This window comes from Bos javanicus, chromosome 25 (genome assembly GCF_032452875.1).
Source record: "Bos javanicus breed banteng chromosome 25, ARS-OSU_banteng_1.0, whole genome shotgun sequence".
Classification (NCBI taxonomy): Eukaryota; Metazoa; Chordata; class Mammalia; order Artiodactyla; family Bovidae; genus Bos; species Bos javanicus.
Window position 1 is genome coordinate 41,790,639 of NC_083892.1, and position 21,419 is coordinate 41,812,057.

The window sequence follows — 21,419 nt, forward strand, 5'->3', positions numbered from 1 at the left end:
CCCCGTGAGCCTTCCTGCCCAGATCCGTGTTTTCTGTGGGCAGGCCCGTCGGCTTTGGGGTTAGAAATCCTAAGAGCATTTTCCTCCCTTCGCCTTATTGACACTCAACTTTTGTGCACACTTTCGGGAGTCATTCAGGACAGACCCTCACTGGACCAGCGCCAGCAGGGGCACACCTGGCGGCCGCAGACGCCCCATCCGGCCCCTCCCGCCATGCCTGCGTGTCCCCAGAAGCCTGCAGCCCTGTTTTGCCCCGTGGCCGCGAGGCTCGCCACCTGAGTGGGTTTGCGTTTCCTTCATTTTAATACCTTCTGACTTTCCTATCAAACGTCTCCTCATAAACAGAAGGGGGGAGGGCTAGTATTTTAACAGTACAAAGTTATAAATACTGGTGTTAGGTTTTCATTACTTTGTTTGAGGCCGAGGGGAAGCAGGCTGTTGCGGGCGCGGACCTGAAAGGTGGGTGCGGGAGGCAAGCACACCCGAGGGCGGCCGGGCACCAAGGACACAGCTCATCCTCACACCGGGCCCCTGGGGAACTCCAAGGGGCTGCGTCCGTTTCTGCCTCGTCTCCAGGGGCAAGGGAGCGGGGGCTGGAGTCAGCATCGTCGCCTGGATGCCTGACCTGGGAGGAGGGAGCAAGCCTCGGGCACCGGACTGGTCACTGCGCGTTGTGCTTCCGGCCAGTGCGGCTCGCCCCACCCCGGCGGTGCCCGTGGAGCAGCGTCTATGCCGTCACCGGCTGCGCCCCTGCTTGGTCTGGGGAGCAGTTCTGGTGCCCACGGCGCAGCTTCTTCACCAGCCGCCGCAGCTTGCCGGGGAAGTTCCTGTCGATGTGGCGGTACAGAAGCGGCACCACAGCGCTGCTGGCGAAGGCCAGGAGCCTGCACAGGCCCTTGGCGAGGAGCAGCGTCCCCACGTGGTGCCCGGCCAGCGGCTTCCCCCGCGCCGCCAGGACCGTGCGCCCCAGGAGCATCAGGTAATGGGGCGTCCAGAGCCCGAACTGCGCGCACGTGGTGGCCACCAGCAGCCTGTGCGCCGAGGGGTCCGGGCGGCCCGCGTCCCGGTCGAGCGGCGTGTCCTCCTTGCGGACCCGCACCAGGAGCGCGAGCGCATAGAGTGCGGCCAGGCCAGGCACCAGGTAGCCGACGAGCAGCATGATGGCGTCGGCCGCCGCCGCGTCCCGCATCCGCGAGCACTCCACCAGCCGCGCGGCCACGTGGCTGCAGATGTGGAAGAGCAGGGAGGAGAAGCCGGCGAGCAGGGCGCCGCCCCAGACGAAGCCGCACACGTGCCGGGTGTTGTAGACGCTGGACATGTAGGTGCGCGGCAGCGCGCGCTCGATGTAGCAGTCCAGGCCCAGCAGGGCCGTGGAGTACAGCGTCACTAGCGCCGCCACGTTGAACAGCACCAGCAGCGAGACGTGCACCTCGCTGCCCAAGTCCCAGGCGGCTCCGCCAGCTGCGCCAGGGCCCAGCAGGTGCGCGGGCGCCAGGGCGCAGAGTAGCAGCCCGGCCGCCGCCATGTTGGCAAAGTAGACGTCGGGCATGGTCATGCTGCCTGGGTCGTGCAGGTTGGCCAGCAGCAGAAGCGCGTTGTAGCCCAGGCCGAGGGGGACGCCGCCCAGCAGGTAGAGCAGCGACAGCGCGGACAGCGCTCTCTGGACGTGCAGGCAGGGCAGCGGGTCCTCGCCGTCCGTGCCGTTGAGCGGGCAGCTCCACATGGCGGGCTGTGGGAAGAGCAGTGCGTGAGTCCTTGGCGACCACAGCCCGTCCCCCGGCCCCGAGGCCGGCGGAAACGGGGCTGTGCATGTTTTCTGCGGCCGAAGGCGTCATCGCTGGAAGCTGTGAGGGCTTTAAAAGCCTCGCTGGGCCTCCTTGACCGTTTGCCGGGAAACCCACAGCCCTGGAACCATAAGGCGCCTGCTGCCACCTTGTGGCGCCTGGGCCACGTGAGAAAGGCCTGTAGAGGAGAGCTGGGGGCCTGGGGGTGGACCCAAGGCCTGGCCCGGCGGCCCCTCTCGAGGGAACCTCAGCCTTCCTGAGGCTGCGGCAGCCCTGCTGGGCGCATCCTTCCTTACCTGCACTGACTGCGGAATCCTATGACACCGCCCTCCACCCCACCGCCGTCTGTGCCCAGCAACCCGCCTCCCTCGCGCCACCTGGGCAGCGCTGGTGTGCCGTGCCAGGGCACTGGGACACCTGTCCTGAAGACCAGCTGCCGCTGGAGCCCTGGGGAGGGGCCGGAGGTGGTGGGAGGTGGTGTGCACGTGCGCCTGGCGTCCTTCCGGTCCTCTGCCTCCCGGCCTGGCAGGGTCGGGGCAGGCGGGCGCTAAGGTCTGGGTGGGCCTTGGTGGGTGGAGGCGTCTTGGTGGTGAGGGAAGGACAGACTTTCTTGAGAAACGCGAGTCCCGCGGGGGGGAACTCTCCACGCCATGTGTCCTGAGCTCATTGGGCCTCCTGCTCTCAGAGCGAGGCCAGCAACCCTCTGGGGCAGATCTTGGCCTCCCAGGTCCAGGGGCGAGGGAGGCCCCGCCTGCCCTTAAGTGGCCAGGCCCCAATCCCGCGGGAGCGAGCCTAGCGTGGGGGGCACAGGGGGAATGACATGTGACCTCCCCAGGTGATTGTTTGCCAGCCATCGCGACAGAGCAGGCGCCCGCCTACAGGGTGTGTGCCTGCGACTCCCCCCACCTCCCCCCGCCAGACACGAAGGGGTCAGGCAGGAGCCTCGAGGGGCGGGGGCGTCTGTATCTTAACGAGCCACTGAGGCAGCAGCCGAAGGCCGGGGGCAGGACTGCTGAGCACCAGCTGCCTGCCGGCTTCATCACCTCCAGGGAGGGCATCTACTCTCAGCCGCCGCAGGGACTCGGGTCCTTCTCCCAGACCTGGGGTCCAGGGTGTGGGAAGGAGCCCCAGGCAGGGCCGGGCCTGAGGGGTCCTCGGAGCCCTTGTCCATCCTCTTCTAACCGATCCGCTGCCCATTTCCCTCCCGAAGGCCAGCGGGCTCCTGCGCGCTGAGCAGAGGCCTGGGCAGTGCTGGGCCGGGACGCTGGTCCACAGAGCATCCTGTCGGTGCCTGACCAGCCCGAGACCCAGCCCTCGCGCGGCCGCCTCGCCCGGCTCCCGGCCCCGGGCCTCAGTCCCTCCGCTTCTGCCGGCTGTCCCCACTCTCTCCGGTACTGTTTGCCGGCGCGGTGTGCTCCTCCGCGAGGCGTGGGTGCGCATGCGCCGGCGCCTGGTTCTCGCGGTGCCCGTCCTCTGCAGGCAGCAGCTGCGCCTCCTGTTTACAGCCAGTTCGGAGCCTTGAGGGTTGTGTCGGGAAGGGCCGGCACACGGGAAGGGCACCCTGCCCACAGGCTCCCCGGAGGCCCGACAGGGGGGTCTCCTGGTGCGTCTGCCCCTCCTGGGGGTCTCCATACACTGGAGGGCAGGTTCGGCCAGGGTAGGCTGAGGACGGAAGGGTGGCCCTCTGCGATGTCGGGTGGGCAGTGGAAAGGGCCCCACGGGCTCCTGGGCCGAGGGAAGCGGGGGACGTGCTGGCAGGGGCCCTGCCCCGCTGGAGACCTGCGCAGTCCTTGGGAGGCGGTCACGCGGAGCAAATCAGCTCAGAACTTTTTTCAAGAGCTCAGGTGCTTAAATGGCCAGCTTGGTTGACCCGAGAGGGGCTGTTGTGTCTCAGCGGTCAGCGCTGAGTTTAGATTAAAAACCCACCCGAGCTGCTGTGTCCTGGCAGCTCGTACACACAGAATTTGGAAACCCTGCCCAAAAACTAGACAGCTCTGTGCGAGTCCTGTCGGCCTCCGCGGCGAGGACACGGCTGAGTTCAGATGCAGCTCACGCACTAAAGGTGGCGGTTTCCTTGCTTTCAGCCTGTCTTAGCTTTTTGTCCCCGTGTTCTTCCCAGAGGCCCCTCGCCTCTAGGTGTCACGCCTGGGGGTGCGGGTGAGAAGGGCAGGAGGCAGACTGCCGATGTGGAGGGGACGAGGCACTGAGATGCTTGCTGGGGTGGGTGGCGCCCATGGGCTCTTGGGAACCCGGAGCAGCAGCTGCGCCCAGCACCCCCAGACTTGCCGTCAGCAGCGGTCACTTTGGGACTGTCTGCCCATCCCGGCTGCGGGGCAGCTGGTCAAAGCGCGAGGCCTCTAGCTGGTGTCCCTCCATGTCCGGGTCCCTGTGCTGCCCCTGTGGATCCCCACCCCCACTTCCCGCCGCCTCCGAGTCACCCCACTTCCCTTTGTGCTCTGGCTCTGCGAGTGCAGGAGTCTGGGAACAGGCTCCCCTCCCACTAGGCCCCGTGAGGAGGGGGCCTGAGAACAATGGTGGCCCCACCCTCCACACTGGCTTAGGCTGGGCTGGGCTGTCTTTCCAGTTACCAGCTCTGTTCACTTCCTTCCTGAGAAAGGGGAAGTTGGATGGTGGCCAGAGACCAGGATTCCAGGCAGGGCCCTCTGTGGTCCTGGCCCTCCCAGGGGCGGGAGGCAAGGCCAGGTGGGCCCTCAGTGGCTGGGCCCTGCCCCCTGGCACCACAGGCCCTCACTGTCCCTGCGTAGCAGGGCTGACGACACCGCCTGTGGCTGCCCGTCACCCGCTGCAGCTCTGACGGGTGTCGTCAGTAGGGCCCCAGGGGCAGGAGGGGCCAGGGGCCCAGCGGCCTTGTCCATTCTGGTCCTGTCGCCCTGCCCTGGGGCCATCCTGATGACACCAGTCGGAGCTGCGCACTGCCGCGCGGGCCTCCTGGCTCCCAGCCTGCCCTCTAATGCACCCCGCCTGCCTCTCCCACCAGCAGACCTGCCTGCAGGCGCCCCGGCCGGCGTGGCCGCCTTCCTGCCGTGCTTGGTGGAGCCTCCCGGACCTCTGGGCCCTCCTCCACGCCTCCCTACAGCAGCGCCCACCAGGTGCTGTCCGGGGCCCCATCATCCGACAGGGCGTCGGGGGGCCTTGACCTCCCGCCCAGCCTCAGCCCTGCCTCTGCCCGGCCAGGTCCGCGCCTCCCCCCAGGCCTTCTGTCCCCCTCTGCCGGGCCCAGGGAACATACAGGTGTGCGCGTCTGGCTGAAGACATATCCCCTCACTCTCGGACCCTCACCCGTGGGCACCCCTCTTCTGTGGCGGGCGTGCCCAGCCAGGCCTGCAACCAGCCTTTGTCCACGGAGCAGGGGCGCGCCTGGCACGTGCAGGCCTGTGGCCGTGGTCTCGCAGCAATGCCAGCAGCAGGACTGCCCAGCCCTGACGTCGTGTGGCCTGGGGTGGGAGGGCTGGTGGGCTCCAGCATCCTGGCTTGCTCCTTGGTCGTCGAGGTAGTCCGGCGGTCACCACATCCGGTCTCTCCCAAGGGGATTAACTTGACCTGAAGGTAATTTGCACCCCCCACTCTTTGAGAGTTCTGTCTGTTCTCTCTGATCATGCTCCTGGGGCAGTGGCCCTGCCTGGCCCCGGGTGACTGCCACTCGGCCAACTTCCGGATGGTCTTGTTCCAGGGAGTGGAGATGTCTTCACAGCCTCGCGCCAGGGTGGTTCCTGCCTAGGGCCAGCAGTGGACTGAAGAGGGGAGCACGGCCAGCCTGGCAGAGCAGAGGGTGCCCCGCCCGGGGAGGGCACCTGACTCCCAGGTGGACCCTGACGTGAGTGCAGGCTAGCGGCACTGCTGTGGCATCGGGGAGGGGCCCCTGCTCCGCTCTGGACTTAACCAGGAGCTCCCGAGACGCGACGTGTCCTCCGTGGTGTCTGCATGGGCGCCGGCCACGCTGACCCAAGCCGGCACGCTGGGCAGACATGGGCCGTGCAGCACACGGCCTGGAGAGGGGGCTGGCGGGCGGCTGGGCCACGGGGCAGATGAGCCAACGGGCCAGCCTCTGCTCGGTGCCCGGGACTCTGAGCTGGGTGCTAGGGCGGCAGTGAGGCAGCCCCCGCCCCCTCAACCCCCCGCGCTTTGGTGATGGGGACAGGGGACACGGTGGGGGCTGGTGGCAGGCCCCAGGGAGGGGGTGGCATGCAGGCTGGGTGCCCGTGGGGGATATTGGGCCACGGGGCGCGTGTCTAAGCCCCGCTGCACTGAGGGCCGCCTGCTCTTACGCTCTTGTCCTCTGGGGAAGCAGCTCGATCGTGCCCCCTGGCCCGACTCAGACCTCCCCTTGGGAGGGGCGCACGCTGCCTGGTGAGGGCTCCCATCCGCGGGCCGCGGACTGAGGACCAGCCTCCCCGGGCGCCCTGCCCACAGCTGCCTGGCTTGGGTCCCCGGTCAGGCTGTCGGGAGGACGGAGTGAGGGGGTGAGCGTCCCTCCCTGGTGCTGGGCATGGAACGGCGGGTCCTCGCCTCCCACACATTTGCGCTGCTGTGCTGCCTCCCTCAGACTCTGCCAGCTGCCGTGTGGGGAGAGGAGACGGGGGAGGGAGGGCAGAGTGCAGATGCCCCAGGCCAAGGGCAGATTTTCACGGGGATGGGGGGCGGGGGGTCCTGCCACAGCTCAGCAGCCCCAGGCCCCCAGGGCTGCTGTAGGAACAGACAGCGAGTCTCTGGAGCTGCGCTTGCTGAGCTGGGCTCCCAGCCCCTCGGGGTCCGGGCAGGTCCTCCCTGATGGCGCCCTGCTTACAGGCGCCCTGTCTTTCATTCCTTGCCGGCAAGGACCGCACGCCTGGGTTAGCTGCTGGAAGTATTTTGAGGCCAGATGTCAGCATCTTTTCTCCTTGGGCCTTTTTAAAAAAAAAAAAAAAAAAGCCTAGAACTGCATAAACTAACCCTTCAAAAGTGAATGTCCACAGGCAATGAAAAGCCTTGCCCAAACGCAGGGTTACAGCCCTGTGATCTCCACGGAAAGAGGGGGGCCAGGAGCTCAGCAGAGCAATGGCGGGCGGGGGCCATGATGGGCAGGGGCTCCCCAGCGGCCCTGTGTGCACACAGCCTGCCCAACTGAAGCACCAGCTAACTCCCCTCCAAGGTCACTGACCTCATCCCACTGCACCCTGTTTGTTCCCGCCTGCCCAGAGCACCCCAAAGAGGGAGCTCTGTGACCGGTGTCCCGCAGCCTGTGAGACGGCCTCAAAGGCCTTTCCCCAAGGCAAACATGAGGACCCACTGGGCAGAAGGGCTGGCAGAGCCCAGACCGGGAGCTGGGCACAGGGCCCCGAGGCCACGGCAGTGTGTCCTGGTGGGCACCGGCCCGGCCTGCCTGCCTGACGTCCTGGAGACCCACTGTATACTTTGCCTGGACTTCAACTGAGTGCTCTGGAGCCATCATAACGCTTTGAAAATGACTCCTGAGTGTTTATTTCCTTTTGCAATAATGGGCAGAGGCTCTAGCTACAATTAACATCCAGCTAGAGGAGCCAGACACTCCGGAAAAGCTGATATTTTCATCGGTTTTCAACGTAGAGCGCTTACGCATACTGATTGGTATCAGACGCTGTGCCTTCCTGGGCTGCGATAAGCAACGGTTCATTATACACTTGGGGTGTCTTGGTTTTCGTAGCCTGTTGCTTTTTAAGATTCTGAATTAGAGAGCAGTGAGCGTGAAGCAGGTGGCGTCTCCGGTTCTCCCGGGAAGAGAACGGGCTCACCCGCCGGTGGGGAAGGGCTGCGGGCAGGGGAGCAGCCGGCCGGGTCCTGGCCTGCCCCTGGCCCCAGGCTCCCCCTGGAAGGATTCGGGACCGTGTTCTCCTCTGCTTGTGGAGCACTAGTTCCTTGGCTTTTTTCTCTTATTGTCCCCTGACTAATATTTTGAGGTTACCGCTCCTTCCAGTGCTCTCGATCAGGGGAAAACAGACTAAGAACAGACCCGTCTCCGCTGGCACCCAGTTGGGCCCCTGCCCAGCCTGAAACTGGTGTGCTCTTACCTGGGGGAGCACTGGGAGCAGAGCCGCAGATCTTATCGCTGCCCGTGGGTCTTTCCAAGGGAGGAACCAGCAGTTATTTTTGCTCCTTACACTTGGTCTAATAGTAACAGTTGCTTCCTTGGCTCTAATTAAAACTGGGAAACTCCTGTGTGCTCTCTGCCCTCCCACCACATGTGTGGGAGGAAGGAGACCCCTGTGGGACTGCACAGGACACCTGGCCCTTTGCATCCTGTCCTGCTGCTTACTCGTAGGGGGTTCTGTCCACAGGTCCCTGGGGGGTGGAGTAGGGACCTGAACTCTGCCCCTTGACAGCACTGTATTTTTAGCATCTCAAATTAGAGTGAAAATTCACTTTTTACGCCTTACACTGAGGCCCCCTGTTCTGCAGCACCTGTGAGACCCCACGGACACCTGCTGCCGCCCAAGCGCCAGAGAGGCTGCAGCCCCACCCCCAGGACTCGGCCTGGTGGGCAGCAAGTTGTTTGCTGAGGTTCCAAGATGACATCCCAGGGCCTGGAGGGTGTGGCTGCCGCCTCCCCAAGGAGCGCCTTCCTCTCAGGCCCTGGAAAGTGGCTGGCCCCTCGTCCCACCTGGAGTCACGCATGCGTATTTGCTGGCAGGGACCTTGGAGGTTTGTCCCTCTTTCACTATATAATAGGTTTAAGCATTATAATAGGTTTAGGGCTAGTGATGCTAAAGCTGAAACTCCAGTACTTTGGCCACCTCATGCGAAGAGTTGACTCACTGGAAAAGACTGATGCCGGGAGGGATTGGGGGCAGGAGGAGAAGGGGACGACAGAGGATGAGATGGCTGGATGGCACCACCGACTCGATGGACGTGAGTCTGAGTGAATCCTGGAGCTGGTGATGGACTGAGCGACTGAACTGACTGCGGGCTCTCCTGACGGCTCAGCAGTAAAGAACCTGCCTGTCAAGGCAGGAGATGCAGGTTTGATCCCTGGGTTGAGAAGGTCTCCTGGAGAAGGAAATGGATACCCACTCCAGGATTCTTGCCTGGGAAACCCCATGGACAGAGGGAGCCTGGCAGGTTGTAGCCAGGGGGTCGCAAAGAGTGGGATACGACTTGGTGACTAAACACTGATAAGCAGTTCTACGTCCTAGCCTAAAACCCCACCACTCATACCCAATGGACATACGTGCCTTTCTCCCGTCACCCACCTGCCAGGGGCTTTTGAGTTCCATGGGCCCCAAGTCAATGCAGGACTAATGCTGGGCTCGTCTCTCCTCTGGGTGTTTCTGTGCCCCCCACGGCGGCAGGACAGCAGTGGTCAAGGGCAGGGCCTGGCCCCAGCTTCCTGTCCATGACTCGGCACAGTATGCGTGCACCAGATGGGAGCTATGATGTTTAAAAGCCTGTTATCTCTAGAGGCTTTCTTCATTTAGCAAGATACCAGAGGTTACAGTTCGGAGCGCCAGACCCGGCAGGCCAGGGAGCCTGTGGCTGTCCCCAGGGCATAGTTATTGCCAGGGCCTCTGTCTCCTCTCAGTGGCGACCGGTGCCCCAGTGAAGACCCAGCTGAAACGGCAGAGTGTCTGGTCCCCCTTATGTGTGAGCAGCCCAGAAGCGTGGTCAGTTATTGTGTCCACACTCTGGCTTCTGCAGAGGCCTGGCCAGCAGGCTGCTGGCCGCTTGGGGACTCGAGGCCAGCCTCACTAGGTGCCGCAGACACAGTGGGGAGGAGGGAGCCGCTGCTCTGCCAAGATTTGGAACTGGTTGTTGGCAGGTGGCCTGGGGCTGCCAAGCGAGTGTGCATCCAGCAATGAAGGGACAGCCTGTCAGGTCCCGACTCACCCTCTGTCCCCCCAAACCTTGGTTAGATGGCCGGGACCAGTGCCCCACTGAGAGAACCCAGCCACCGTGCTCCTGTCCTTAGCTTGGTGTTAGGTTTCTTGTCTCAGGTCAATGGGCGCTCTGAGGCTGGGGCACTGCCTTCTCAAGTTTTGAAGGAGCCTCCAGGCGCAGGGGTTTTTATCAAGTGTCCTAGGACACTTGATATCTCCATTTAAATGCTGTTCCAGAAATTCCCAAGATTTTGTAATCATAAAAAGGACGAAAGTTACAGCCACCGAGACCCAGAAGCAGGCGGTCAGCCCCCCGCAGGACATGTGAGGAGCCTGTGGTGCTGCCGAGCCGCCTACGCGGCTAGCGGCTCTCAGCGGCCCGGACAGGTGAATGACCGCAGGGCAGCGGCCCGGCCGGCCGGGCGCCGCGCGGCTGGAGGGCAGCCACGGGAGGGGACAGCGCCCGGGCGGGGCCGAGGGGACTCGGGAGCCGGAGCGGAGAACCAGCCCCCGGCCGCCGCGTCCCCGCGCCGCTCCCCGCGTGGGCCGAGCCCCCGAGTGTGCCCACCGCCCCCACCCCGAGTTCGGCGCCCACTCACCGGCTCGCTGGGCCGCGGGCCGCGCAGTCGCCGCGGGAGCGGGCAGCTCCGGGCTCCGGGAGGCGGCGGGGCTCACGGCGCGCACGCCGCGCGGGCCTGTGTACACACGTGACCGCGCCGCGCCCGCCCCGCCCCCGAGCCCGCCTCGGGCCCCGTTCTCGCCCCGGCTCCGCTCTGGCCCCGCCCCGCCCACCCCGGGCTCCACCCTGGCCCCGCCCCCGAACCCGCCCACCCCAGGCTCTGCTCTGGTTCTGCTCTGGCTCTGAACCCGCCCTGCCCCGGGCCCCGCCCGGAGTCCCCCAACCCCGACAGCCTCCCGGGCCGCCGAAGGTCCGGCGCGCTCTCGGCTGAGGTCCGCAGGCGGGCCGGCTCGCTGAGTCAGACGCGCTCTAATCTGCAGGGGACAGACACCCCGCCCTCGAAGGTTGTAATCGGGGCCTGCCAGGCGCACCTGCTCCTCTGCCCCAAGTGTGTTTGCTGGCTCCACGCTCACCCCTTACTTCCTGGCTTGAGGAATTTCTTCATAAACAACTGGCCACAGGAAAACCATTTAAAGAGACAGTGCACTGTTTGCAGCCTAATTAATTCCGTAGCTGCTGCTCTAATTAGGTGTTGGAAAAGCGACAAGAACAAGGTCGTTTCCTCTGCTATAAGGCTTGTGCTGTAACTGCTCCTAGCAACGCGTTCTGGCTCCGGCGGTAAGAACATTGGTTTTGGACAACCCAGGTGTGCGGGTTGCAGCGCTAACGCAGGTTCTCTGTGGGACCAGGGGCTGACGGAGCAGGGAAATGAGCATCGCGGCTGAGGCTGGCCCTGGGTGGCGTCAGGGTCCTGCCTGCCGGGCTCAGGCCCCCTCCTCAGATTACCCGGCTTCACAGGACAGCTTCCTGACCACGGATCAGAGAGGGAAGCTGGGGGTCAGCTAGGGGACCAGATCGCCTCTCCCTCTGTCACAGCCGCTTGTAGAACCCTGGGGCCCCCACCCTCCCCTTGGCCCTGTTGCCATTACCTGCTTCTCACCCCAGCGCCGTCCTCGTGGCAGTGGGTCGCCAGCTGTGGAGGACCGGCGGCGCAGGTTTCTGTTCTGCGCCCTCAGAGCAGCCTTTCAAGGTGTATGAGCCACGTTTCACCAAGTCTGAAACTCCATCAGTGCTGCGTATACCAGAACTTTATGGACCATTACAAGGAAACAGTCTGATGCTGTCCATTGTAAGAAGCATGTTGATCTTAGAGTTGTTAAAGTGAGGAGCCATGCCTTACTGTGATGGAAGACAGTGCTCTCCTCTTTTTAAATCGTACTGAGGCTCAGAACTTAGGCAGGGTGCCCAAGGTCACACAGCAGAGAAGAGCCAGAATTTGCAGCCAGGTGGTCTTTGCTTTCTTAGGCCTTTGGATCCTTCTAGCAATGCGATTAAGGAATGTTGTTACCTCCTTTTCTGAAAAGCCTTGGAGCCCAGAATTCCAAGCCAGAGACCCTAGGATGCCAGGGGTGCTCTGCACCTGGCAGAACTGTGATCCTAACTGGGGAGAGCAGGCCCTCTAAGCCTTGGGTCGCCCCACTGCCTTATCTGCAGAGAAAGACTTCCTTCCTCCACCACGCAGGCTCCTGGCAGAGTTTGTGCATGTCAGAGATCTTCAGAGTGGACCCACCCTCCAGCCAGGCTCAGATCAGCGTTCTGTAGCTGGGAATATCAACGCGCTCCGTGGGGCTCAGCTCTGTGGCCTGCTGCCTGCTGCTCCTGGGGCTCAGGCACGCCTGGGCTGCTGCACCATCCTGGGGGCAGAGCTGCGGGAAGCTGGTCCTGCTCCCGGGGTTTCCAGCTACATATCTAGGGTTGACTTTTGAGAACCACGTGGAGTCGGCCTCCCCACTGTTTCTGGTGATGCCTGGGAGGAGCCGTCCTGTGCTCCTAGACCCCAGGCCTCTGCCATTGTAGCCGCACAGGCCGTACTTACAAGGCTGGTGCCCTGAGTGTGCGCCACACTGTGGATGAAGGGAGACTGCAGCCCGGCGCTCTGCTGTGGGATGGGAGGCGCAGCCGGCCCTCCTGCTTGTCCTGCAGCAGCAGTGACCATGGGGGGCTGCACACCGGGGGCTCCGGGCTGCTGGTCAGGGGCTTGAGGGCCACCTGATGCCAGGGCCACCCCCTCTGTTGAGGCAGGAGGGTCTTCCTTTTGAAGATGCACCTTTTCAGAAATGGCACACCGATGGGGAAGTGTGATTCTCTGTGACGTGTGAGTCAAGGGCAAGGAGTGTGTAAGTTCACCGGTTAGTTCTGAGTGTGACTTATGGAAAGGTCACGTGTTTTGACATCTCTGTGGCTCTGTTGCTGTAATGTCTTGTTGCTCAGGCCTGGGTCATTGTAGTCGACTTCGATGAGGAAGCCGGGGCGGGGGAGCCTGGAGGGACTGGGGTAAACGTGAGTGAACGGCTGGGCCCGAGGAGTCTGTGTGGCCGTCCTGGGTCATCCCCCTGTCCGTGCAGCTGCCTCACTACTCCTGGTCTGCATGACCTGCCGCCACCCCCTCACCCAAGTCCAGTCCCATTCGGCCTCTGTCGGCACCTCTCTGTCCTCCCTGGAAGCAGATCTCCCCATTCCTAACACGGGAAGCGCCGAGGGTGGGCCCACGCTGTACCTCTCCCTCTGTCACAGCTGCTGTAGAACCCTGGATCCCCGACCCTCCCCTTGGCCCTGTTGCCATTACAGTAACCTGCTTCTCACCCCAGCGCCGTCCTTGTGGCAGTGGGTCGCCAGCCATGGGGAAGACCTGGGTGGGGAGACGAGCAGCTCTGACAGGTCAGTGCGCTGACCAGGCCCGGCCCCTGGGGGCCCCTGGCTGGCCCGAAGCAGGCGCTGAGCCGAGGCTCTGGGGGCGCCCAGGAGTCAGCAGCGGCTCCTGGCCCCTGCGCTCTGTCTGGCCTGAGGCTGATGGGCACCCTGCATGCCCAGCAGCCCTGGCATGGCCTTTGTGGCTTCTTAGGTCTGGAAGACACGGCCCCTCCCAGGAGCCCCAGGACCACCTAGTGGCGGCCGGGTGGGAGTGGGGGGCCTCTCTGGCTCTTAGGTGTTCCCGTCTGCGCGTCCAGAGGACCTTCCCCCGGTAGGTGGGCCCCCACAAGGACCCTGCTGGAGAGAGCCTGGCTTCCCGTGGGAAAGGCAGTCCTCCCCATGCCAGGATCCTGACTGAGGCCTTAGGGGACAGTGGGTGGGGGTCTTCGTTTTTGCCCCCTAGGACCTGTCGAAATGAAGGTGGTTGGGGGAGGGGAGCTGGCAGACTCCCCTGCACAGGAAAACTTGGGCTCAGGACTGAGGCTGGGTGCCGGGCATCTGTACAGGCTGGCTGCCCACGCATTGGCCCCACTCCTTCTGCCCAGGATGGACGGCCGTCCGTCACTGAGCTGCGCACTGGATTTCAGGATGCAAGGCAACGTACAAAGTCAGCTGTGTTTCTGTGCATTAGCCGTGAGCGCTCGGGGACTGACAGTGACCATGGCAGTGCAGCGCTGTTCCCACCCGCCCGGCGCTGGGCTGGTTTCCCTCTCCTTGGGCCAGTGGTAACGTTGGGGTTTTCCAGGGAGCCCTCCTTGGTGCCTGTTCCTCCTCATTCTCTTTCCTAACCCCACGTAAGCAGCTCTGCCTGCCATCATCCAGGAGGCCAGAGGGCCGCCAGCCTGGCTCTTGGGCCCAGGGGTAATGCCTCCTAGAGGGAGAGTGCCCTCTGGTGCTCTGGCAGGGTCTGAAGGGTGGGTGTGCATGCTTGATGGGCAGCAGGGGGAGGTGACGGGGAAGGGTGCGGGCGCCTGTTGTGGCCCCTGGGAGCTTGGTAAGGATGGTGCCCCTAAGGTTGCCCCTAAGGCTTGGCAAGTGCCACTCTGGCAGGTTTAGAAATTTCCAAATGAATCTTTATTAGTGGTAAACAAAAAAGCAGTGACAGCGTGGTTTGATGGAGGGAGAGATATGTATCTGAATAGCGACCCAGAAGCTACCCTGTAGCAGCAACTTGATGTTTGACAGAGGTGCAAGAGTAAGTTAAAGGAGGAAAAAGGAGCTTCAGTGGAGAGTCCTGATGACAAATGGCGCTGCGGTAATAGGACATGCGGAGAGGAAGAGGTTCAGGCTCCTTGGGTCCTCCGTGTTGGCCGTCGTCCTGCCTGCAGCAGTAATAGGACATGCGGAGAGAAAGAGGTTCAGGCTCCTTGGGTCCTCCGTGTTGGCCGTCGTCCTGCCTGTAGACAGGCAGTTGTGTTTCTTCCTTTCCAGTCTGAGCGCCTTTGATGACTTCACTTCCTTGCTTTATCGCACAGGCTAGAACTTGCAGAGCTGTGTCGAATAGGGCCAGGAAGAATGGTCTCCTCACCCTGTTCCCAGCCTGCCAGGGGAGGGGGCCAGTCTGCGTGTTACTTGCCACGTCGAGGAAGCTCCCCTCGTTACTGGTTTTCTGAGAATGCACGTCAAGAGCGGGTTTCGCACTGTGTCATGTGCTTTCCCGTGTCAGTGGACACGGTCATGTGATCCGTCTTCTTTAGCTTTATAGATTGATTCTTGGATATTAAACCAGCCTGCATTCTCTGGAATAAGCCCCACTTGGTAACCGTGTATAATTCTTTTTATATTTTGCCGAATACAGTTTTTGCATTTGTATGTATGAGATTTTCATCTATATTTTTCTTTCCCTTTTTTTTTTTTTTTGGTACTATTTTTGTCTGATTTGGTATCAAGGGAACATTGGCCTCATAGAGCAAATTGGGAAGTGGTTTCTTTGCTTCCATTTTCTGGAAGAGATTGTGTAATTGGTGTTGACGCTTCTTTAAATGTCTCATAGAATTCCAGGGACCCATCTGGGCTTGGACACAGGTTTCTGGAGTCAAGCCTGCCATCACTTGTCACTTTAGTGACGGCCAGGGCTAGTGGGCGGCTGCACAGAAGCCTCCAGAAGTACTTTGCTTCCTCCTCTCGCAGACTCTGCTCCCCTCCCCCTACCCCACCAGGGGCTGGGGCTCCCCTCACACCCACACTCACAGTTCCCACCCGCCACCTGCCTCCGCGCAGGCCTGTGGAAGCTTGTGGGCGTCCCGGTGGGTGTTCCAACCCCCCTATAGCATTTCCTGTGGATTCCACTGGGGCTTGGTTCTGGGAGGCAGTGAGGTGGCGTGCCCGGGAAATCGCAGTCAGGTCAGCCAGATGGTCTGCTTGGTGATGTCTGTGTCAGACGTGTTTATTCTTTCCTTAATGACTCAGAATGAGCCCCATGATCTTGGGGCACTGGCACCCTGGTTTTGAAAGCTTACTCTTACTGCCTCGAGGGAAGGGTTTGGTTGCACCTTCACGCTTCTAGAACTCCAGCTTGGCAGAGTTGTTCTGCCCCCGCTCCCCATGCCCCTAGCCATCCTGACTTTTCCTCTGCCTCCCGTGGGACCCTGTGCGCTACCCCTGCCAGGATATGGGCTTGCTGCACCCCTGGCCTGGGCCACCTCTCCCCCAAATATCCACACACTGTGCCCTCACCTCCGAGTCTTGAGTGTCACCTTCCTGACGCCGTTTTCCTTGACCTGTGTCCTCCTATAACTGCTTTAAATTACAGAACGAAGATAAACCCGCTCCCTGTCTGTTGCACCTAATTTTCCTTCTTAACGTTATAGCCTTCCAGTGCAGCCTCCCTGCAGCCAGGTGTCTTGGTTCAGGCCGTCACAGAATACCATAGGCTGGGTGGCTCAGAAATAGCAGGTTTATTTCTCACACTTCTGGAGGCTGGAGGTCCGAGATCAGGGCACTGGTGGGTTTGGCGTCTGGTGGGCTCTCGTCCCAGATCTCCTCGCTGTGTACTCACTCTTATGGCGGGGAGCGGGGAGGAGCTCCATGGGTCTCTCTCATGAGGGCACCCATCCCGGATGTTCAGGAGGCCCCCACCCTCACCATCTGATCATCCCCCCAAAGGCCCCACCCCCTAGTGCCATCACAGGGGGTTGGGGTGGGTAGGAGTATAATACGGGGGTTCTAGGGGACTGGAGCTTGGTCTGAGGTAACAGGCATTTTCATCTGTTCTGGTCCCCACAGTAACCTTAGCACTTAGACTATCTGCTGTGAAGATGTTGCTTAACAAGTATTTGTGGAATGCTTCCAGGCCTGCGTGTACCCACGCTTCCTGACTGGGATCTGCTTCCTGGCTGGGATCTGCTGGGCCAAGTTGGAGGGGTGGTTCGAGGGTAGACCCTCAGGGTAGACCCAGTGCTTCTGCCAGAGTCACACGGTAGGCAGGCCTCTCGGCCATGCCATCCCACTCCACCAGCTGGACCTGGTCCACACAGGCCCCTTTCTCTCAGGGTTCCTACAGTGAGCCCCGGGGTGGTGAGTGTTGCCACACCTGTGCTGTCTGATGCAGGCTCGGGGTGGGCAACCGGGGGCAGCTCGACCGGGAGCACCTGCTGGGGATGAGTTTCACCTGCTCTCTGCGAGGCCCTGCAGGGACCCTGGGCAGAGGAGGGCCTGCGAAGGGGCTGGACAGGGAGCAGGCAGACGTGGCCCACAGCACACCCTTGACCTGTGTGCACGTGGAGGTGACGGGGGGCGCGAGATGAGGGGTGGGCACACAGCTCCTCCTAGACCGCACGTCCCCGGGGGCAGTGTCCTCGGCCAGCTCCTCCTCCCCACCCCAGGCCAGCTCTCTGCTCTTCCCGTTCTGTTCTCGTCTTTTCCCAGTCTCCCACGGTGGCCCATTCGCGTCACCAGGACAAGCCCATGGGAGGAGGAGACCAGATCAGGGGTTCTCGGGTCAGAGGACTGACACAGGAAGTGCAGAAGACCCCAAATGGAGTCCATTCCACGAAATCGGAGATCATGAAAACTGGTGGTTTACATTTCCAAGCCTCAGTTTCCTTCTCCATAAAGCGAGAGTACCGATGCACGCATCCAGGGATTGAACAGGATCACAGAGGTGAGACCTCCTAACACCGAGGCGAGACCTCCTAACACCAAGGCTGGGCTAGCGGCAAGCCCAGTCCTCTGTTCTGCTCCCCCGACCCAGCTCTGGCCTAGCCCTCTGTGATCCTGCCCCCACCGGCACCACCGAGCCCGCCTGTGTGTGGACCCGCCTTGGGTGGTGAGGAAACGGCCCAGAGGAAGAGCACAGAAAACGCAGTCTTGGCTCTGGACCTTGGAGATCCTTATCAGGCCGGGAAGCTGGGATACCTACGCCCAAAGCGGGAAGCCCACACCCGCCAGCGCACAGCGAGGGGAATGAAGAAAGGCTGCCAGCACCCTCAGCAGCCAGGGCCAGCGTGTCCTCAGGCCAGGGGGTCCCCGAGCAGCCCCTGGACCCAGCCCCGCCTCCAGAGCGCACGCGGGCAACTAGGAAGGCTGGCCTGCGGTGTTGTCTCGGGGGCAGGGTTCCTGCATGCATCGACTCTGCAAGCCTCCACTGAGCACCTGCTTTTTGTCAGTCCCGGTGGTGGGCAGACACATCCCCACCCCCGGGCAGCTCACAGTGTGGGGGTCGAGACACTGATCAGAGGACTCCAGGGTGAGTTCAGTGGGTGAGGCAAGAAGGCCTCCCTGAAGCTGGGGGCTGAAGTGGCGCTCCAGTCCGCGGGCAGGACCCAGCCTGTGGTCGGCGCGCGTGCGTCCGAGGTGACTGCACCGCGTGGTCTACCTGCTCCCCTGTGCGCCCCGCCAGGGGGCCGGGCCCCTGTGCACTGAGGGGAGCTGGCCTCTAGACTGTTGCTCCGGGCCTGTGGCCCTCGGCCTCGCCAGCCGGTGTAGACCGGCCCCGCCCGCCCGCGGCCCCGCCCACGCGCCCCGCCGCGCTTGCGTCACCGCCCACGCGCCAGCAGCCCCGCCTTCGCGCCCCGCCGCGCCTGCGTCACCGCCCAGCCGGCTGGATCTGGTTCCAGCCGAGCCCGGCCGGCCTGACATGCGCAGTGCGCGGGGGCTGCGGCGGCCAGGAGGCGCCGCGCTCTCGGCTACACTTGGCGGCCGGGGAGCCGGAGGTCAGTGCTCGGGGCCGGGAGGGGGCCGTGGGGGGTTCGGGGGCTCGTCCCGCGGGGCGGGGGCGGCGCCCTGCGGACCGCGGACTCGGGGCGGAGGCCCAGCCGGCCTGGGCGCGCTCGTCGCGGAGCGGGCCCGGGCCCCGAGCTGCGCCTCGGCCCGTACCCCTGCCGCCGAGGCCTAGGGCCCGCTGCCCCCGCGCGAGTTCCGGGACCCCGCGCGTCTTCTCGCTCTGCCGGCAGGCGGCGTCTGCACCGCGCCCCCCGGGCTGCCCCCTCGTGGGGCCCTGCACTCGGGCCTCCGTAGCCGGAGGCCTCCATGGCCCCGCGAGGCCCGCCCCCGCAGCGTTAAATGTCAGGGCCTGGGGGCGGAACCCGCCGGAGCATTTACCGCTTTGCTTGCGAAATCGCTTGGGTATGAGTAACTGGTTACTTGGCTCTGTGACGTTTTTTTAATTCATTGTTACACTCAAGAATTCTTGGAAAGTGAGAAAAAAAGCCAGCCAGTAGTTCCCTAGTGTTTTGAAGTGATGGGGGAAATTACATTTAACAAGCGAAGTGATGAGGTAGTAACGTGCTTTCTTTTGTCTTTTTCCCCAAACAGTCCTCATTCTGGTGCCTGGAGGGCCACCGGGCCCCCCAGAGGCCCGGGTGGAGGGGTCCGCACTCCGCCCTGGTCGTGCAGGCTTCTCTCCGAAGGGCCCGGGGCTCGGGAGCCGCTGAGGAGGACTGTCCAGAGCCTGCTGGGTCGCCGCGGGGCGAAAACGTGATCGAAGATCCTGTGCAGAAACGTGGGGCTTTGCTTTGAGGGAAGCAGTGTCGCAGTGGGAACCTGGTGCTCGGGCCCACCTCGACTGCGCGGGGAAGAGGTCTTGTACGCATTTCTTAAAATGAGTCTGGTTTTCCTTTAAACGACAAGATCAGGGCTGCCAAACTAGGAACAACTTGGCCGATTTTTCGGGAGTAGCTGGGAATGACGCTTGACGTTTCACCCAGCTCTACCGGTGCTGACTGTTCTGCCGGAACAGTGTTTCCAGGTTAAACGCAAAATGCAGCCTGAACCCCTCGCGGGCCTCACGTCTACAAAGATGAAAGGGCAGCGGACTCTGTAGGGCAGAGGCGGGCGGAGCCGTGGCCAGCGGAGCGCAGCGGCTTCTTTGAACACTGGCAGTGGAGCCCGGGTGACCTTTGCCTTCCGATAGCTGGGATGGCCCACGTTAGTTAGGCTGTTGACTGAGCAGAGGGCAGCGGGGCTGCAAGCCTGTGTGGGCCTCCCAGTAGTGAAGGTTTCAGGGAGGGTTGTACATTATCCTCGTTCCTAAAAGCCGAGGAAGGCCCACGGGGCAGTGCACCGCATGGACATCAAAGCTCCTGCAGAGGACGGCTGATGCCGGCGTGCTCCCTGGATATGGGTGAGATCAGCCTAGAAGCCTAGCCGAGATTCTGGGAAGCGATGACGTTTGGGGGTTCATGAGGATGCCTGCCCCCTGTAGCTGGGAGGGGCTGTGGGGGAGGAAGGGGGGCAGGCAGCCTCTCCTGTCCTTAAAAGGCCCTGAAGCCTGGGTGAGGAGCCAGGTTTCCCCCGTGAGTCAGTGGACGCAGGCGGCTCCTGCTAAACCCTGTGAGAGGACTCGCTGGCCCAGCTCACCGGGGAGCCCGTGGCCTCTGGAGGCGGAGTTGCCCCCAGACTTGGAGCTGACGATGGGGCCTCGCCTCAGCCCTGCCTGGGAGGGCTGGGGGTCTTCCCGACACTGCGTGTTGTGTGCTCTGCGGCACCTCTGCCGAATCCCCGGGGACCATGTGGGCCTGCACGCAGCGCCCTGGGGGGCAGGTGCTGGGTGCAGCAGGTGACCCGTGTCCAGGCCCTGGGCCTCGCGGGGTGGTGCTGCCACCTATGTGCCTGCCAGCGGGCATGCTGCTCACTGCCCCCACTGGCTGACCGGTGGGCGGAGGGGGGGCTTGTTTGCATTTTCGTTGCACTTGGCTCTCCTGTGACAAGTCCCGGAGGGCTCCCCCATCCCCCACGGCTCCTCCCCAGCGTGGGGGGCGGGGGGTCCTGCCTCCCAGCCCTCCCCCAAAGCTCTAGCCTGGCTTTGCTCCCTTGTCCATTCACGGGCAGGAGCAGATGGACGGCCTTTGGAAAGGTAGAGTGAGTGAAGTAGCATTTGCAGCATTTTAGGATTTTCTGTTTCCGGAAATGGAATCTGATCTTTATAAACAGGGTTTCCGTCTCAGGGGGTTCATACCAGGCCTCCCCTTGGACACGGGTTGGGGTTCACAGTCTGTTCTGGCTGGGACACCACCACCACCCCACTCCTGGCCAGAGGAAACCAGAAGGTGGTCCCAGCACAGCCTTGGGAGGTCCCTCCCCCCACCGCCGCCCCACCCCCAGCTCATGCAGGCTGAAGCTCTGGGGGCCTTGAAAGGACTTGTCCGGCTGGTCACCGGCTCCCTGGCTTCGGCACCCTGGTCTGTGTATCCTGTGTCTTCTGGCTTTTCTCGTGCATGTGGACATAAACGTTCATTTTAATTTTTGGGTCACAAGAGAAGCGGAATGAAAGTTAAGTCTGTGATCCCTGGTGCCCCCAGCCCGCTGAGTGCGTCTCCAGGCTCAGAGCCTTGGTTCCGAAGCTGGTCTCTGACAAGGGCCAGTGTCTCCCACCCAGGTGGAGAGCAGGTCCTGCTTTCGGCGAAGGCCGCAGGGTTTGAAAAGTTTAATGTGAAAGACCCTCCCCAGAGCCCTGGCTTGTCTGGGAGGGCCGTCAGTCCATGGCTATGTTGAGACCCCCGAAACCCTCCCCTGTTCCTCTAACTGAGGAGCTGGTCTTGTGCAGGATTTGTGTGTGTGTGTAAAGAGGATCTGATGTGTTTGTCTTACTGTCTGAGCCCTGTGCAGAAGAGGCTGGGAGGGCAGGGGTGGGCTTGGGAAGGGGACACCCTTCCTAGGGAGAGCCCAGGGCCCTGTGAGGTGTCAGAGCTGGAGACTTGGGCTGGGCCTGGCGGGGTCTGAGTGCGGGCTCCGTCTCGCCGGTTCGGGGCTGACTGGGTCTTAGCGTTTCCTTCCACTGTACATGTTGCCAGTCGATGAGAGCGGCCCCGGGGTAGGGGGCTGTGGGGCGGGGGGCAGGGACGTCTCACTGTGTCCCCTCGTGTTCCTGCGCCGGATGGGTTGATGACGCAGGGAGGCCGTGTGCTGTAATCTGGTCTG

At 62.7% G+C, this 21,419-nt stretch overlaps 2 protein-coding genes across 18 annotated transcripts in view; one reads left to right on the plus strand and one right to left on the minus strand.

The window, feature by feature from the left end:
- C25H7orf50 (chromosome 25 C7orf50 homolog) overlaps positions 1 to 21,419 on the plus strand; it is a 70,916-nt gene that overhangs the window by 40,333 nt on the left and 9,164 nt on the right. The window contains exon 1 of one of the 14 annotated variants that reach the window (XM_061402433.1): positions 11,233 to 11,439. The exons of the other annotated variants lie outside the window; for them this stretch is intronic. Within the exon in view, the coding sequence (XP_061258417.1) occupies positions 11,428 to 11,439 (12 nt within the window). The 5' untranslated portion in view covers positions 11,233 to 11,427. Of the gene's footprint in view, positions 1 to 11,232; positions 11,440 to 21,419 lie in introns of those variants that run through there. 14 annotated transcript variants of the gene reach the window in all.
- On the minus strand, positions 387 to 10,335 carry GPR146 (G protein-coupled receptor 146). Of its 4 annotated transcripts, none has more exons than XM_061402409.1 (2): positions 10,231 to 10,335; positions 387 to 1,729 (listed from the first exon to the last, which is right to left on the minus strand). In XM_061402409.1, the coding sequence occupies exon 2, from the start codon at positions 1,721 to 1,723 to the stop codon at positions 728 to 730; it is 996 nt and encodes a 331-aa protein (XP_061258393.1). In that variant the 5' UTR covers positions 1,724 to 1,729; positions 10,231 to 10,335; the 3' UTR covers positions 387 to 727. The 4 variants fall into 4 exon arrangements, with proteins under 4 accessions (XP_061258393.1, XP_061258391.1, XP_061258392.1 ...); XM_061402407.1 differs by lacking the exon at positions 10,231 to 10,335 and adding an exon at positions 7,829 to 8,213; XM_061402408.1 differs by lacking the exon at positions 10,231 to 10,335 and adding an exon at positions 2,885 to 3,079.

What these genes read in the sequence shown, in the direction of transcription:
- GPR146 (XM_061402406.1), bottom strand. Translation starts at nt 2,638, where the DNA reads ATGGCTGGCAAACAATCACCTGGGGAGGTCACATGTCATTCCCCCTGT. An exon ending in GGATTCCGCAGTCAGTGCAG is followed by an intron (nt 1,730 to 2,080) that starts GTAAGGAAGGAT and finishes CTCTTCCCACAG; the next exon opens with CCCGCCATGTGGAGCTGCCC.